This window comes from Petromyzon marinus, chromosome 16 (genome assembly GCF_048934315.1).
Source record: "Petromyzon marinus isolate PM22_M1 ecotype Great Lakes invasive population chromosome 16, UKy_Petmar_22M1.pri1.0, whole genome shotgun sequence".
Classification (NCBI taxonomy): domain Eukaryota; kingdom Metazoa; phylum Chordata; class Hyperoartia; order Petromyzontiformes; family Petromyzontidae; genus Petromyzon; species Petromyzon marinus.
The window spans coordinates 7,141,453-7,160,485 of NC_133682.1; the positions used below are offsets into that span (position 1 = coordinate 7,141,453).

At 47.0% G+C, this 19,033-nt stretch overlaps 1 protein-coding gene across 3 annotated transcripts; it reads right to left on the minus strand.

Annotated features, from left to right (window-relative positions):
* Positions 1 to 733: 733 nt before the first annotated feature.
* LOC116942912 (RING finger protein 150-like) lies at positions 734 to 18,300 on the minus strand. 3 transcript variants are annotated; one of them, XM_032955357.2, is made up of 9 exons: positions 16,896 to 18,300; positions 15,305 to 15,923; positions 13,420 to 13,482; positions 8,035 to 8,285; positions 6,595 to 6,666; positions 5,611 to 5,693; positions 4,396 to 4,492; positions 2,408 to 2,711; positions 734 to 1,396 (listed from the first exon to the last, which is right to left on the minus strand). In XM_032955357.2, the coding sequence occupies exons 2-9, from the start codon at positions 15,828 to 15,830 to the stop codon at positions 1,278 to 1,280; spliced, it is 1,515 nt and encodes a 504-aa protein (XP_032811248.1). In that variant the 5' UTR covers positions 15,831 to 15,923; positions 16,896 to 18,300; the 3' UTR covers positions 734 to 1,277. The 3 variants fall into 3 exon arrangements, with proteins under 3 accessions (XP_032811248.1, XP_032811249.1, XP_032811250.1); XM_032955358.2 differs by lacking the exon at positions 16,896 to 18,300 and adding an exon at positions 16,748 to 16,849; XM_032955359.2 differs by lacking the exon at positions 13,420 to 13,482 and having other exon boundaries at positions 16,896 to 18,296.
* Between the last annotated feature and the right edge of the window lie 733 nt (positions 18,301 to 19,033).

Genomic DNA, 19,033 nt, shown 5'->3' on the forward strand with positions numbered 1-19,033 from the left:
AATGGTATGAATTTACATTAAACACATTCTTAAATGCATAGTATATATTTTAAAAAAATCTGGATAAGATGTTCATACGAGGTATTTTTGCTAGAGATGTTTTAAATCTGTAGAGTAGACTGAGGCCATTTTAAGATCATTGTTGCACTAAATATTTTTAAAAATTTGCATACAAACTATTAGACGTCTAACATTTTATAATTAGTGTTTATTGTAAAAAAAAACATTTCTGTCTGGTCATTAGTACACAACATGGCATGTAGACCGTAATTAAATAACAATGTTCTCAATAATTTACAATTACAAGTCTTACTGATCTCTCCCCATAGTTTTGAGTGATATCCCCTTGCAAGTGTGGGGGTTTATCCTGGCAGCCCAAAGCCTTGCTTGAGCTACAGCAGTTCAAGAATTGGTCCAACAACCCAAAGCGCAGTGTCTTGGGAATCTATATATATTTTTTTTAGCAATTACAAAGAAAAATTGTTTAGGAGTGTTTAAAAAAAAGCCTGCTTTTCATAAAAAATGTATGTGGTTAATGAGCATTGTACCTTTGCGTGCGATTTTTTTCTTTTACTGTATTCTGGGGCAATGCCACTAATACATGTTTGAACAAGTGGCCTTTACCTGACTCGGTGAAATGAAAATAACAAAAAAGTTGTACATTTTGTTCTGCGTGTTCTCTTACATTATACCGTGCAAGCTCAGCATACTTAAGTGATGACAGCGGCAAGGATCGGGCATAAACATTTTATTTAGATTCCCAATAAAATGTAACAAAAGTTGTGTAAATGCACTCACAGTCAAATATTTCACAAAGAAGTAGACATTTTTTTGGCTGGAGACAAGCTTAGCATTACCCATCCAAATAAAGTGTTTAATGCACATAAAATAAAACGTTTTAAACCTCCAAACCTCAACCATAGAAACAATAAAATCTCTAGGTAACAGCAATATTTAAGCATGAATCATAGACCTGTTGGCTCAGCACATTAACTACGGCATGTGTACCACAGTTATAAAAACAGCAACGTCATTTCGACGGCAATAATTTACATTTACAAGTCATACGTAGCTCTCTACAAGCAAAGAAGCAGTTCACAATTTCAGAGGCGCGATTTTCAGGCATGTAAACGGCCTCAGCCTGGGATTTTTTGTACATCAAGATGTGGCAGCCATCTTGTGCTAACATTGCCATCAAAATAAAAAAACCGAAACAAAACCACAACCCAAAAAGAAAAGTGGAACCCAGTGCTCCCAATTCTCGCACGACGTCGCGGTCACGAGAGGATTTCTTGCCCGCGAGGGCTTTGGTCGGCGAGGTCGATGTCAGACAGTCTGATCTCCACCGTGATGGGCTGAGACGAGCTCCGGTCTCTCACCAGGCGTTCTTCGTCGTCTGTGGATCACAAGGTTTCAACAGTGCTGTTCGGAAATGGAAATCCACGGTTAATTGAATGGAGGCGACGCGGTGGCGACATGTTTAACTCCCTTGCCTGATATGTCAGAGGTCATGGGTTTGATACGGACCCTGACACCTGTATATTTGGAGTCTACATGGTCTCTCCCTGGTCACGTGGATTTTTCTCTGGGTCCTCCAGTTTTTCCCTCCACATTTAGAAACATGCGTTTGGAGTATTTGGCTGCTATAAATGTCCACGTGATAAGCCACTTCGTTGAGCTGTTATTTGTGGCCAGGTCACGTCTGAAAAAGAGCTCTGTAGCTCAGTGGGTCTTACTTGGTAGAATAAAAAGTCTCGTCGAAAAAATTGTCTAATGGAGAAAAGCAAATAGCGCCAGTTAGTGATGTCATTTATCACCAATCACACAAGTTATGTTTGTTAAAAAATCATTACAAATTGCTGCAAGAGCAGCATGTGAGGGGTTTGTACTACCGATGAACTCCACTTGTCCTTTGTTTGGTCATGCAGTGATTTTCCCGCATAGAACATGTCTTTACGCTGCAAATAAGATATTCCTCACTGTAACATCAAGAGAAGCAATGTTTCCTACAGGGAAACCGGCCTCTCTCTACCGACAACCATAAATTAATGTTATTTATATCCTCTGGCACTGCAGGCGTACATAATATATGTAAGCACAGTGGAATAAGAATTACGTAACACCATGTAAAGCCATCACATGACATCGCAAAGCCAAAATACTTTTATTCGCTTTCACCACGATAGAATATTTTTTGCCGCAGGAAATGGCGCAGTTGATTCAGTCAAGGCTATTGTAAAGCAGAGCACGTGGGGTGTTCATCAGATGGACACCCGAGAGGTGCTGCGGGTTACGGGAGACGCGATCTGCCCGACGGACGCCACCGAACGCGGTGCCACTTTCAGAACGCACGGAATCGATGACGACATGAGGCCAACGGACGACGACCACGTCGTCGAGAACTCGCCATGGAAGTCGATGTCGGCGTCGCTGTGCGGCGTGGAGGGCGTCGTGGGCTCCACGTGCGCCACCTGCACCACCTCTTCGTATTGCGGCGGCTCCAGGTTGAGGCTGCTGTCGCTGCCCGAGCCGGCGCCGCTTCCTCCGCCGCCGATCCCTCGGCCGACGTAACCACCGTGCACCCTGCCGATGCCCGCCATCGCCCCGCCGCCCGCCGCCCCGCCCTCGTGCGCGTTGCGATTTGCCAGCGCCGCCATGGCGGACACACCCACTGCCGGCGGAGGGAGCTCCTCCCCCGGCTCAGGACTCGTCTGTGAAGCAGAGGGAGGGGGGGGCGGTGATAAGGTAATTTTTTTTCTTTTCATGAGCGGGTGAATGAATGAATCATTTATTCATAAGGAGTCAACTGATACAGGGTGGAGTGTTGTTTTCCATGGGGGGTAATATGGGACACAGAGGTATCTGGCAAATTTGAAAGCAGAGCAGAACCTGATGATCAGTCGACCGGCAGCATGGAGTCGTCTTGAGCTCGAAATTGAAGCCAACTTGAAAGGCAACTGGTGCTGCATGCCTTGATGCCCATCCAAGTCATTTATTTGCGATACGTTTAACGTAATATTTTGAAACCAATTTACCTCCAGCTGATTCCATTCCAACTTGAATCAAGTTTGATGGTATTTGCAATGGAGCGTATATTTTCCGTTATTAAAAATGCAGCATGTGTTTGGGAAAAACCAACAATACTAGAATTTAAATTACCAAACATCATGAACGCGGAAGCCTGCTAAAATAATCTGGAAACTCAGCAAGGGTTTCCAATGTCAACATAAATTACAACACACGGATTAAATTCTCACATGCCATGCGATGCATTCATCGATATGGACATCTGTGAAAAATAACCATGTAGCTCATTGGATTCCTTCACTATAAATACATATTCTGATATGAATCGATGAATGCATTGTTCAACTTCAATAATAACATTTAGCCGTTTGTCAATCCACTGCCGGATGAAGGCCTCCCGGTGCCTTTCGGCTGCGGACTGTTGCGTGACCATGCATCACCACGCTGGTCAATGTGGGTCGCATCGGGGAACTGAAGTCAGGTCGTTGGGTTCATAGCGAAGTGCACTGATCATGATGCAACAGCGGTTTCCCCCCACACCACACCCATTTATGATAATATGCTACACTCCTATCAATGATTGTATTAAACTAGCCTTTTGCCCGTCCAAGGAGACAGGTGTATTGCAGTAAATTTGAAACTTGCAAACGAAAAGCAGACCGCGACGTGATATCCATTGCATCCATTCGTGTGCAATTTGTAATGCCGCGGTGACACAGACTTACTTCATTTAAAGGTTATAATCCTTTGTTCAGCCTGACGTCCTTTTTACTTTGATGTCTCAATAGCGTTACGGAGATCGCGTGACGTGAGGGTTGTAATTTAACGCCTAGGGGGGAGGAGGCGCCTCGGCCCCCCGTGTGGAGTGACGTCAGCCACTAATTATTATGAATGGAGGGGGGGCGGTTGTCCATTTGGAGGACGTCACCTTATGATTATTAATGAGGGGGGAGGGTGCTCCATGTGGAGTGACGTCACCTGCTCATGATTATTAATGAGAGGGGCTGGTTGGTGTGACGTCATGAGCATTACACAGACATTCTTGACTCAGTAGGTAATAATAATGGCAGGGGGTGTCCATTTGGAGGATGTCACCTGCTCATGAATATTAATGAAGGGGGCTGGTCGATGTGGAGTGACGTCACGAGCGTTGAAGACATTCCTAGGTGATTATAGTAGGTATGAGCACCACTTTGTGGTAAGTCAACAGTAGTAGTGCTACACACACACAGGAATGTGGAATTCTGGCCAGGGTCTCTTGTTAATTTAACAGAATCATTTGGCAAGCTCCTTGTTTATTTGAGCAGAGACACTCGACTTGTTATCAATGCTGCGAATGTCGGTGGACAAAGGGGGAAAGGCACTCACGGGGAAGCCCAGAGCCTTGAGGATGTTGAGTTTGCACATGGGGCACGTGCGATGGTCCAGCAGCCAGGGGTCCACGCACGCTTTGTGGAACAGGTGTCTATCAGCGAGGCACATGTGGAAGGGAGGCGGGTGTGGGGGAGGCGAGAGGTCAGTGCCGTCCAGCTTCAAACAAAATCACTTGCAGATCTTCATCAATCCACTTGTGGATGAAGGCCGTCCCCCATGCCACGTTGGTTGTGCGGTTTGGTTTGATCACACTGGGCGACGCTGGTCAGTGCGGGTTAGGGTCATAGCGGGGACCCTGAACTGGTTTAGACATCACTGAAGACCTCCCCGGGCCTTTTGGTGATAGGGGTGTTGTTGACCATACTTCATCACCCTTGTCAGTGCGGCTTTGTGAATGGTAGGCTATGGGACCGGTTCAGATATCACTCGCCACTGATGTTAGCAGTGGCCGGGTTCATAGCACTGTGCGCTTACCACTGGGTGGAAAAATTATTGCACCACTTATCCATTCTGTGTATATTTTTATCTTATCGGGTTCATAATATAATTAGATTGTTCAGTATTCAAAGAAGACAACCTAAAAAATATCTCTTGGTAGATTCGCACCAAGGATGTTTGCTCCAGGCACTGACGTGAGAGTAATGCTTTGTTAATGACAAAAACTTTAAAACCAAGGTCAGCTGCTCAGTTTGTGGTGCTCTGGAGACATCATTGCATTGACGTATTAAAACGTATTGGTGTGAGGTCACCAGTGTCAATGACATTCTTGAATGTGACATCTTCTCATTAGCAAAACTTCAAACAGGCTGAGCCACGTTGCCTGGAACATCGAACCTTGGCACATATCTATAGGAATGTGAACGTATTCTGTTCGGGCTTGAAATAAAGTAACAAATGAAAACTGCACACATTACCAAGGAAATTATTAGAACAATTTACCAATCATTGGCCTACTCCCCATGCTGTATTAGTGAAGGCAGTTGCTTAATCATACTTCACCAGGCCGGTCAGTAAAGGTTGGGTTTAGTGGAGAGCCCGGGACTAATCCAGATACTACTCGTCACTGATGCTAGCCGTGGCCAAGAACAAAACTATCCATTATTTTAAACATGTTTATAAATGTATATTGGGCCACAGTTGGAGCATTGTGAATATTTTCCAGGAAACACTGGGGTTACCCGACTGTGTGGAGCCAGTGTGTAAACTTACTTGCAAGGTAATATCCGTACTACATCATTGGGCTTGTAACCTTCAATGCAAACTGCACAGTTGTCGAAGTCAGGTTCCGTTTCCTACAGTCAGTTTCGAGGCAGTCAGGGGGAAGACAAAATAAAAATAACTTAAATATTTTGGGACAATTCTACATGTGAAAAGCCCACAAAGGCCTTTGCTCCGAAAGCATAAAGGATTAGACAGCGGCTCTCAGTTTGATTGCCGTGTGCGAGGACAGCATTCTTGACGCACACAGATTAATAGCGGCTCATCCTACAGATGGCATTTCAGCAGACTTGAGTTTTTTTTTCTTTTCTCCAACACTGTTAATGCCAGTCAAATTGTTAAGACAGAGTTGTGTTTCCCGATATTTCACAAGGACCATACCCTGCTGGGGCAGGTTCCCTTGGCTTGCCGATTTTAATGGCAGGGGAGTTATAAATAAATAGCTGCAGCAGCAGTGGTAGGCTAATGAAAAAAGGTCATCTTTAAAACACACTGAACACTAACAAAGAGACTGCTTTAATAATATCCTGCTGGAAATGTACAACTCATGCATTTGGATATCGTATTAAGTGATGTTGATTGTACACAACATATCAGTGTTTTAATGGCCAAATGCTTCTTTGGGCCCAGTAGTACATTATACAGGCATGCTTTGCGATTTATAAATAAGACGTGCTGAATTATATACCTGGTGCTTCAAAAAAATGTTGACACTTCCGAGAATTTGCAACAATACTGCAAGAAATGTGCCTCCGGGTTCTGGAGACCACTTGGAGAAGATTCCAGGCGTGTGTTGACAATGATGGCGATCAAGTGGAGACTTACTTTTTGAAGCTCTTAACATACATTTGTTGTCATGTTACGGCGTGTTATCCGATTTTTCCCATGTAAGCGTTAACAATTTTTTTGAAGCACCCTGTATTGATTTTTTCATGCACTTATGGTACAACACCAAATCTGTTGCTGAATGCTTGCCTGATCCCCTTTCTTGATGGTTTTCAGTGGAAGTTTAGTCATTGCCTTCTTGGCAGCATCTCCCAGTCTCCTCTGTACAATTGCATGGACACAACACACAAATTAAACAAACAAAAAACACTCACCAGCCTTGTGAACAAACGAAGCACCCATTCACAGGTCACATATGAAACACTTCCGGCAGCAAATGTGCACTGTTGCTGTGCATTTTAAATTCAGGTTTTTTTCTTGGACGTCCATCCATTAGAAACGAGAGCAAAAACGCACAAACTTGCCAACGTGTTCAAGGATCAATTTGGCGCTTCAGCCATTAATATATGCTGCCCTGCATACCCGCCAAAGTTAACTGTAACCCAAAGGGGCAGACTGTTGGCTAGAGACGGCCTGTGTCCAACGTGCCCCCAATTCTGCGACGCACAGACAAATGCGGTCCTTTGAGGCACATCTCGACCCACACGCTGGCACAGTCTAAGATCGCAAGAGGTTAAAAATTCTGTCTGCAGACACAACCCTACACATTCGAGTGGCATAGGAGTCGCCATTGATGTCACTATTTATGACCCATTGAGAAACCCCTGTTCCCCGAGATTCCACGTGGTCTGCTCGGCGAGATTCGCATAAGCTGCCTATTGTAAGTACCAGGGATTACACGTCGGGTACCACATATAAATAAATATATGCATCTGTCTGTATACACAGCACTGTGAGTACACTGTACCACCAGAATATTAACACCCAGGTGTTCATTTTTGGGGGGAGATTTCAGTTTTGTGTTAAATTTCAAGCTCTTGAGAAACTCTAGACTACTAAAAATATTTTCATTCCAACTTTACGACAGTTGGCTTTGAATGGAAGGGTAATTACACACAAATGTACGAGTAGGCCATGAAACAATGACGTGTTCAGCTATAAAAAAACATGTATTTTTGGTGCAGCAAAAAGTCTCCGAAATGTGACGAAAACCGACCGTGACGCTTTTAGCAAAGGGGTGGTCGCCGCAGTCAAATCTTTCGGTGTTTTTGTCGCCCCCCCCCCCCCCTTTATATCCGTGCCCATGCCATGAATGAAGAAACCATTCACGAGCAGCAGCCAATAAAATAAACACGCGCTTGGAAATCTGGCAAGCGTAACAATGTTGTAGCGTCTAATGAGACAAGCCCAGCCAGTGCAGGTTTCCTTTGAACCCAAACGGTTTAAAAAAAATAATCACAAAACAATGCAAATGGTCGAGGAAAACAAACAATATTTTTGCCCCGCCCATACCGGCGTTTGGGGCGAATGTGTTCCTTTAAATTTCCATACGATAAGCCGCTTCGTCGAGCTATCATTTGCGATAACCAGGTTGAGCCTTGCCTGGTAAAATACAAAAAATAGTTTTAGTTTAATCGCGCGTCGCCAAACCGTGTTGGGTGTCGCATCGAGGGTGACGTTGGAGCGCACCTGGTGGCGGTCGCGCGCGCTGGCATAGCGTAGCCTCTGGACATAGTAGAAGACGAGCCACGCCAACGAGATGATCATGAGCACGATGAACGAGATGGAGACGAACACCACCGACGTCCGGCTGACGAACTTCTGCACGTTGCGCGTGCCCACCGTGACGTGCACCATGACCGTGATGTTTCGCTCGAGCAGAGACATCATCTCTCTCCCCTTGAGTTCCGTGACCATGATGACCACGATTTCGCCCGTGTCTGCAGACGAAATGAGGAGGGATGTGTTGTTGGTGGCACGGCCAATCTGGGGGACCAGTTGCTGGTTTCAGCAGCCCACCTCCACCCACCATATCGATGCTTTTGTGGAAAACCTGCAAAGTCACTGATGTTTTGCACAGTGTGATGGGTTGTGAAATGTGTTGAGCATGACTGCACAGAAAGGTCACATCATTTTCACAATGGGATTATTTTCAGAGCTCCCGTCTTCTTTCTGTACTTGACATCGAGTGCACGAAAGTGCTAGACCGAAAAGCAAAGTAATACATGTTATTCACTCTATACTTTAAATGTTAAGGCCACGATGATGAGATGACTATGCCACCAGAAGTGCACATTTGAAATCGTGGAAATGCTGAGGGCAAAATCACCTGTTTCATCTTCAAATACCTGCACGAGATTATTGTAAATTGGAGCGAGCGTCTCCCTAAGGATGACTTTAGGGTCACACGAAAATGATCTTACTCGCTCCGGCAGGATGGGGCAACAAGCAAAGTATGACTTGTCAACAGTAAGAAGTACGTACAACATCACACCACCAACGTCCTGTCGTGGTGTCACCATGTAATAAAACACGGCTCCGCTTTCACCACTTGAGACCAGGCACAGCAGCATGTATCTTCACATCTCTTGTGCTGTAAATAAAACACGTAGCAATTCCTCGTTGAACGTGGCACACGCGTTCCTGAAGTGCTGCGCTCAGCGAAAATAATTTTTCCATAAGAAGGCAAGATACGCTGTACAGTGATACCTTGACTTTCGTCCACTTGACTTCCGTCATTTCGCTATTTCGGCCTTTTTCAATTCTAACCACATTTCAAATTTCGTCCACGCGGCTTTCCTCTTTCGTCCGATTTCGTCCCCAAACCTTCCACGACGTTCACGCCACGCGCCGTCTTTTTCGTTCGGTCTCCGAGTAGAAGTCGTTCAGCGAGCATCTATTACATTTGTGTTTATTCATATAGTATTAATACTCTACTTATTTATTTGATTGTCCTGTAAACAATTCATAGTTATTTTTGTGATGACGGTATACTACTACCGTGTTCATAGTTATTTTCGTGATTATAAAACACGTGTACAGTATTCATACTGTGCTTATTTTTGTGATTACTGTAAAATAGTTATGTTTGTGCTTTAATATTTTCATAATGGGTCCTAAGTGTGGTGATTGTAAAGCTAAAATAACCCATTTGCATGTATGTTTTATTATTTACTTGAGTTATTTCCATGTACGTTTTTCGCGGCCAAAATAAATTTGCAAGCTAAGTAAAGGCTCTGCTTTGACATTCGTCCATGCTCTGGGTCCCTAACCAGACGAAAGTGTAAGGTATTCCTGTATGTAGGTACGGTAAGATGGTGAGACAAAGAACTCAGATGAGAGTACGCCACCGAGTACTATCATTTCGCGTAGTGTATCATACCACTCAGCCACACGGTGCAAGCACAGCAAGTCCTCGCTTAACGCGTTTTCACGATAACACGGTTCGTCTATGTGGGAACACTTTTTGTACAACGCGGAACGCGCCCGTTATAACACGGAATGCACCGCTATAATGCGGTTTGTGAGCGGTCAACGATTTACTTACTTGAGCTGTGCGGCCGAGCGGTTAGATACAGTACGCGGAATGATGCAGTACGCGGAATGATACAGTAAGCGGAATGATACAGTAAGCGGAATGATACAGTAAGCGGAATGATACAGTACGCGGAATGATACAGTAAGCGGAATGATACAGTACGCGGAATGATACAGTACGCGGAATGATACAGTACGCGGCGGTGTACCCCATCTCAGTTCTCTGTCCTGCCATGAGATGGCTACTGACAGATTTTACAGTGAAAATTTTGGTAGTATACACAATTTCTGTTAATTAAAAGAGCCAGCCTGCACAAGGGTGTTTTGGCCACCACGATGGTTGTGTGTGGACACTTTTAAACTCTCAAGGTGAGGACTTGCAGTCAGAATTGAACAGGCCAATAAAACGAAGGAGATGCTTGAGAACGCGTTTCACTGACATGTGAAGAAATGTTTGCCGAGCCACACAAAGAGAGCATTTGTATACACGTACGTAAATGTATGTTAGATACAATTGGTACGTTTATTAAAACTCCCCCGTCATTGTCCACCCATCAGTATACTGTAAATGACTACAACACCACGGTTGATCAGCAGGTCGCGAGTGGTGGGGTAAAGTGTGGGTACTCCCACCTCCTCCAAGACATCTGGCTGGCATGAAAGGGTAGGCCAGTCTTCGTTGGTTCTTTCGGGAAAAAGTCACGTAGAATGAGAATAAAATAACAAATCAATAAAATAAAATCACACAATAAAAAGGGTAGGCCAGATTACCCTCCTGAGCAGGAAAATCGCAAGCCTGCACACACTATCATTTTATGCACTGCATATACACGAACAAATGTTATGGTTACATCCTTCATAAAAAAAATACAAACAAGAGATTCCCTTAACTGTGACTGTGGGGTGAAGTCCAGACTGTCAACCCGCACTGTGAACAATCGCCCACTGGACGCCTGTGCAGCCAAAATACATTCTGCAACACCCCAAGCCATTTGAGCCACAACACGGAATTATAGCTTGCTGCTGCTGCTGTTGGTTCACATGCTGTAGGAAAGAAGGGGGCACACTGCAGTCACCTGAATGCAAAACATTAGCAATAATTATGTTTACACAAAAGTCATCAAAAGGAGTGATTGTGACCATTAAATTGGTTCTCGCATCACGCCTGGCACGTCACGTGCCATCGCCATACTTCGTGTATAATGCACACAGCCTTGTTTTAGACCTGATGGGTCTCTTGTTATGAAAAATAAAAATAGGTTTTAGTCTTTATAGCAATAAACAGATGTTAAGATGTTCAAACACCAAACTGTTCGTCTATTGGCATTCTCTGGTCTGACACTGGTGAGATTAGGCCAGAAAGACGGCTGTCTCTTGTGTAGGCCAATACGTTTCAAAGACAATGCCATATATTATCAGAGCATGTTTGTTTGCATGTTCACCCCAAGTACGTGTGGTTGATGCAGTCTTGATTCCTTGAAAAATGTATCTATTTGGTATTGCAAAATCTTAACACACGTTTTACTGGCAGGAAGGGTAAAACCTATTCTTATTTTTCATATATTGATACTGGCAAACACGTCCCATGGCTTTCTTATCATTTACAGAAAAATAACATTTAAACAAAAGATAGCATACATCTGCCTGAGAGGCATCACTCAAATGTTTTTTTTAAATGGGTAATTACAAATACTGCACCAATCAGTCTAAGGTTGGTGCCACGTGCCTGCTTAAAGCTAAATAAATCCTTCTTTTACATCAAACTCCATGTAAAGCAATTGTTCCCTTGCACACGTTTGCATGCAAGAACTGAATTGGGTATAACACATGGAAGCATGCCATGCGTACCCTACGACAATGCCATGTTGTAGCCATGTGGTCGATGCACTTTGAAATCGGTGAGCTTGTTGAGTGAGGGAGAAAAATCTGAAAGTATGCTAAAATCACTTGCTGGATTTTTTTTGTAATTCTTCTTAAAAGACTCGCAGCTGGGGGTACTTTTCACGTACGTTCCAATCAACTGCTGGTCAGTGTTCAACCAACGAACATACATTTTAAAATTTACATGGCATTTGTTTTTTTAAAATTATTTTTCCCTCTACAATGATGGGGCCATGCTCAGTTGTGTTGGCCAAACTGCTGAGAGAAGGCTTGGCGATCTATTTTTTATTGTGTTTTTGTGTCCCCCCTCCCCTCCCAGGAGATTGTGCTATGAACATCATGTCAAGAGATGATGATTCAATTTTCGGATCCCTTGCAAAGCATTGCAACCCTTCATGTTTGAGACTGGCCCAAGGCACAGAAGCGGACATCATAGAGTTACCTCTGAAATCCCTTCAAGGCACATCTGGATCCACACACCTTTTCCAGTCACTCTGCCACTGAGAACAACGTTCATTGCATTAAAGTAAAAGTGATATTTGGAAATCCCAGGGCTAGAGTTTTGCAATAAATTAAGTGCAAAACAAAAGCTCATGCCATGGGGTTTTTGTGCAATTATTGGTAACCGGGCCGAGGCCATCACATCACTACTACAGTTGCGAACCTGGTTTAATCACAGGCAAATGCCTGGATTTTAATCGAGGATCTCAGCAATGCCAGCTCAGTGCTCGGATTTGTCAGCAACCCGGTCACCTCCATGTTTGATGTTTGGTCTCAATACGGCGTTTAACCAAATTTGTTTTACTTTAAGATTAATTTATTCTGTAACAAGCACAATGCTGAAGTCCACAAACTAAATTGGCTTGACATTAAGCAGCATTCCATACACTCCTCAATCCACAGAAAATCAATAATATATACCAGAGACCAACAGAGTCCATCATTACCATCCCCACAGCATGGAATGCCCAAAGCAAACAGCAGAAAGAGTTCGAGGTTGAACTGAAGGCCCATTTTTTGGCACGCACATTTGCTGACTGGTGCATTCTATGGACAGATGCGAGAACAATGTACGTTTATGTGCACCAGCGCCGGCTGTATCCAATGCATTTGTGAAAAGAGCATGTCTGCAACTCGACTCATTGGTAAGACAAGCACACGACTGGATGAGCAGGAGTAAATTGTGTAATTTAAGAGTTTTCCATTACAATTCAAATTGACCATCGCATGCACATGGCTGACTCGTATGGACAGCAGCTGCATGTACAGCAACATTGTCCATACGAAAAAGTGTTATTTTAAAAGGCTTCGATTTAAAAAAAAAATCCTGCTGTTAACAAAATGATTTTGATCTCCATTCTTGACAATGTAAACATGTATGGCCCATTTTACTCTACTGGATATAAACGTGGGTCACGCTACCTTATGTTCATCAAGGTCTCAGGACAAGCGTCTGAGCTTTATTTGATTTAACCTGTCAGCAACTCGGTGCCAAATCCCAAGATTGAAGATCACTGAAATGAATTGCGGTGCTTCCAGCGGCTCTAAAGATTTAAGAAATCAAAATAACAAGAAAGAAACCCAAAACCTTTCAAGGCAAAGCTCCACCCACCAGCGACAAGCATCAATAGAGCTATGACTCTCAGAATACATTACCTTCGATATCAACATCGTAATGGACTTCAATGAAAAGACAACCCATGTACTGGACTGGCTGTCCTGTAGATAAAAATCATATAATAATTTTTCACACACGTATTTTAATTAAAGGTGGCACTGCATCAATGTTGTACCTTGCATCCCATAACTCTCTTACCTATAACGTTTGGCTTCTTGCCAAAACTAAATTGTGTCATAGGGAGTTTGGGAAGATTGTGGAGCCGACAACAGCATTGTGCAACTGGTGCTGGATGTTGAAAGTAGTGGCACTGCCTCCACTACGAACGGGGATTTTAAACAAATTATGGTTAATTATTTGGATGTAAAAGTTGAGTGCACAAAAATAATGCACATGCCACTGGCAAGAGAGAAACTCTTGTTCCTACGGCTACACTGCTGGCTAAAATAATACGTATAAGTCGTCCTGCACTCATAACAATATTACAAACATACATGGCAAATAATAAACAGGTTTGCATTGCTTCGAGGCAAAACCTGTTTTTGTTATGAACAAGCCCTGGCAATGAAATAGGCTGTACAACCTGGTAAATCATTTAGAATTTGACCGAGTATCAAGTAGGAGAGACAGTACTTTTGAAGGGGAAAAAAACAACGCAGTTGGGCCCCTAGCATCCTATCCAGTTGCATCAAACTCATTCCCCAAACACACCACCTCACTGAGGTTTTTCTTTGACGCAAGTACTAAAAAGCTCTGACGTGCGCCGGGGCTGAAGTTATTCTGTCCTTCACGTGACTTGGGCTGCGCGTGTGTTCAGCCTAGGCACTAGATGAGCGGTAACAACAGTGTCTGTATAATAATATTAATAAATGCTTGCAATGCGTCTGAAATAACGGTGGTGGTGACGCCGGTGCTAATCAGTGGGCATCTGCTACATGTGCACTGAGACAAAAACCGAGTGTTGGGAGCCCAAGGGCTATTTACCCAGCACATCATATTTAGGATGGTCATGGAAATATAAACAGGCAAAAACTAAATAAATAAAACGTCTTTCTTGCTATATTACAATTGTAAAAATAATTGAGATGCCAGTCCCAGAACAAACCTCAGGCCATCCCTGAACCATCGTGACTTCCAACCGTCTAACCTTTATTAACATGTATTCCGCAGCAATCAAAACCTGCCCAGACATACTAACTGAACATATACCATCCACACAAAACACACCTACTAACCCACCGTGCCAGCCTGATTGTCTCCCCATCCATACTTGCCCATATTTGGCTACCCAACTATCACACCTTCTTAGGTTGCCCATCCAATTCGTACTTACCTTTTAAACCAATACCATACTCTGCTAACACCGCCCATCCAAGGAATGTCTACCCACCCACTATATTATTGCATACCTGTGTACAAGCTCACCCCTGACTTTTCTTCGCGACTGGCTGCACAAATTTTTCACGTGGTACGAAATGGATTTATAATTATCACAATCAAACCTGACTATTTTCCAACGTCACCATCCTGCTCACCCACTACAGTCCAACTTCTCACCAAACCCATACCTGCTCATCCAACGAATTGAGTACAGTACTTGCTCACCTAATTCATAACTGCACACACCTCAAACATTCTTACTCAACCCAATCCTGTTTATTCAACACACACCCACCCCACCCATACTTGCCCATTGAGTGACTCAACCCATACCTACCCACACACTCGAGTGCAATTGCTCACACAACCCATGCCATATTGCCCAACCCATACTTGCCCACCAAACCGAGATCTGCCCACCAAACAGATACCTGCCCATCCACTACAGTAAAGCGACTCGCCGAAGCCGTATCTGCCACTATCCTCACCGCCGCCACCACCTTCCCTTGCCTGTGGACATATTTAGAGAAGCACCGACTCTACCTTTGTGGTGCATGGCCGTGGTCTCGTTTCCCGTGCCGGGCCCGTTGGCAATCACCACAGCTGAGGCGTTGTACGCCATGGCGCGCAGAATCTTGTCCCGCACCGAACAGTTCTCTTTGGAGATCAGTGCCACCCATGGCACAGGGGCAGCCTTAGAACCACCACCGCTACCTGCCCGCAGCCGTTGCCCTGGTCCATGGTTCTGCTGCTGCTGCTGCTGCAGCTGCTGAGCCGATGACGGCGGGAGCACCGGGACATTGAAGCGGGTGGTGGCCGGGTCGCAGGCCGAGCGGTCTCCCGTGGGGGCCAGCAAGATGCCCCTGGCCTCCACCTTGGGAGAGTCGTCCCCGTAGCGGCCGCACTCTGTGCGCTCCGAGCGTGGCTCCCGGCTGTCGGGTTCCACGTAGGAGATGTTCACAAAGGCCGTGTACCACGACTCTTCCTTGTCGGTGGCCGAGGAGGCGCCGGGCCACGCGGCGGGGCTCAGCAAGGCGGCGGCAAGCAGACGGCACAGCAGGCCCGCCATTGTGTCGTCTGCTGCTGCTGCTCCTCCTCCTCCACCTCCACTTCCTCTAACACCGCTTCCTCCAGGAACTCCACTACCAGCAACCGTCCGATCCTGGGAAGAACCGCAACCACCATCAACCATCCACAATCTCTGAAAAACACTACCGCGCCACTTACAGCAACAGCACCGTCCATCAGCACCACGGCCCGGATCCTGGGCCCACCACCTCCAATACCACCACCAAAAACGCCACCTGTAACTTTTAAAAACAAAGATCCCCCCGCCCATCCCCACGTAGCTTTAACAGACTATAAGGGGCAAGTGTCGTTAGCGAGCATCTATGGAGGCCGGCACGGCAAACGCGAGGGGAATGGGTGACCAGCAAGCACACGAGGCCCCCTTTGTTGTTCCATATCGCACGGGGTACTCATTCAAGACCCAGATTACCTACGAGAGGGGCCCAGGGCCGGTTAAAGTTGTTCGCCACTGGTTTGTTGGTCGTGAGCGGGAATTAAAGTAGGATCTCGCTGGGTTCGTGGCTACACACACATGCACTTTCTTTAACAAAGACCCCCCCCCACCTCCCCCGTGTAGCCTTAACAGATTGTTGGAGTAAGTGATGTTAGCGAGCATCTATGAAGGCCGGCACGGCACACGAGGGGGTGGGTGTCCAGCGCCCCGCCCGGCCGCCTTTGTCTCCCCAGGGTATTCACTGAGGCCGAGTTGACCAAGGGGAGGCTCAGGACCGGTTCAGATAGTCGAATCGAACTCGTGTGGCCGGAGTCGTGGCACAGCGCGCTAATATTTACCCCACAACTCTAGCAGCAGCACCACCATCACCTCTTTAACAACCACCTCCATCCCCAACATCAGCACCATCCGATACGATAACCACCAACACCCACCACCTACAAAACAACCACCACCACCCTCACCTGTCGGCTCCCGAGTCACAACGAATTGGCATCTCCAACAACACCACGTACACCACCGCTATACCACAACCACCTCCAACAGCAGCAGCAACACCATCACAACATTCTCTACCCGGATGCAGACCGCACACGGCCAGGAGGCTCTTACCGCGTCCTCGGCCACTCCACGAGATTGTGTGTGGGGGGGTGGGACGATTGGTCTTGCTCCAGGGTCCGTCTCCGCACGTTCCAGACGGTCACAAATCCACGGCGGTAGCCAGGGGATGGCGGCTTCTCCCCGGGCCTTTGTCCTCTTCACAAAGATTATCTTCTCACCACGATGCTATCCGAGTCCGTGGTACTCAGCAGCTATCCCCATCCCCCCCCCTCCCACTACAGTCCCAGGTCTCTCCGGCAGAGCCGAACTGCTCCTCCCCAAACAGATGTGGGGGGCTACAATGGCCAGATGGCCACTATGGCCAGATGGCTCTGCTCTACCGCAGCGGTAAGAGATGCCCGGCTCCACCACCCCTCTCCCCTAACCTCCTCCTCCTCCCTCTTCTTCACACAGATCCTGACACCCCGGGGTGGGGGGGGAGGAGGAGGGCAGGCAGGGAGGGAGTTCTTCGTCCTTTAAATCCTCTTTGCCTGGTGCTCTTTACCAGGCTGAACAGTCGTCGTGGGTCCTCTCTTGCCAGATTCAGAGCCCCCTGATGGTCACGGGCTGCCCGCCCGCCACCACCACAACAACAACAAGAGGGGGGGATGTTGATTCCTGTACGTCCTTGCCGATTAACACCACTACGCCACTTGCTTATTCGCCGATGCTTCGGATGATCGAGGTGTGATTAATGATTAATCTCGGATAAACGCCGAGGGGACAAAAAAAATCCTCGACGCTTACACTGTTGTGTTGTGTGCACGCAGTTGCACGGACCAGATCAACAACACCACAACAACAAAAGATCTCCCCCTTCCGAGAATGCATCTACTGTTTGGTCTTAAGGAGGCTTGAAGTGCTTCCTCTTGCTCTTCCTCCTGCTCACATCATTGCGATGATCAGCGCGACGACGTCTGGATCTGAACGATCATTGAAACCCCGCCGCCCCGCGCGATATTATTAGAACCCTGCCGATGCGTCCATGACGAACGCGACGAAAGATTGTTGTTATTATTATTTAGTTAACGCGAGATTACAGCGGCGAGCAAGAAGCTACGGCGGACGTTGCACAAAAGACTGCTCCGGATCGCAATCGAGGTCCCCCCACAGCCTTTAAAATCATCCATGCGCACAGCTTAAAACGCAACAACATGGGTAAGCAACGCAGCAACAACAACAACGCCGCTGCCGCTCGTACCGCGTGCCTATGAATAAATACATGTGGCGTGGAGCGCCTAATATGTGGTCAAGTAAAGAGCGCGCCCGGTCGCCGCACGGCTCGCGGACTCCGTAACTTGTTGGACTCCCCGTTCCGGAGACGCTGCGCGTCGGGGCGGACGTCCACAACGCGTCAGCCCACCGGCAACAGCGTCACCCACACTGCGGGTGACGCAAGCTCCGCCGCCGCCGCCTGTCCGCACTACCAAATTGAACGCGCGCCGTCGTCATTGTAACAGCCCCCCCCCCCGCCTATCTCGTCCCCCCCCGCCATCCCCCATCTCAAACCCCCCCGCCATCCCCCATATCCCCCCCTCATCCCCCCCACCCCTATCCCACCCCCCATCCCCCCCTCCCATCCCCCCCCATTCCATCCCCCCCATCCCCCCCCCGCATTCCCCCCACCCCCATCCCCCCCACCCCCATCCCACCCCCCCCATCCCCCCTCCCATCTCCCCCCATTCCATCCCCCCCATATCCCCCCCCTCACCCCCCCCACCCCCATCCCACCCCCCCATCCCACCCCCCCCATCCCCCCCATTCCATCCCACCCATATCCCCCCCCCTCACCCCACCCCCATCCCACCCCCCCATCCCCCATCCCATCCCCCACATTCCATCCCCCCCATATCCCCCCCCCTCACCCCCCCACCCCCATCCCCCCCCCTCATCCCCCCCACCCCCATCCCACCCCCCCCCATCCTCACCCCCCATCCTCACCCCCCATCCCCCCCATTCCGCCCGCCCCCCGCGTTAAAGAACGATTAGGAGTTGCGAGATATCGTGGTTCTAATAGGAATGGACACGACGTTTCGGGCAATGACGCTTATTATTAATATAAGAATATGTGTTTACCCCCTTTCTGGCAAGATGTTAAAACATTGTCTTCGTGCATTGTCTTTGGGGCCGTCCATAAATGACGTCACGCA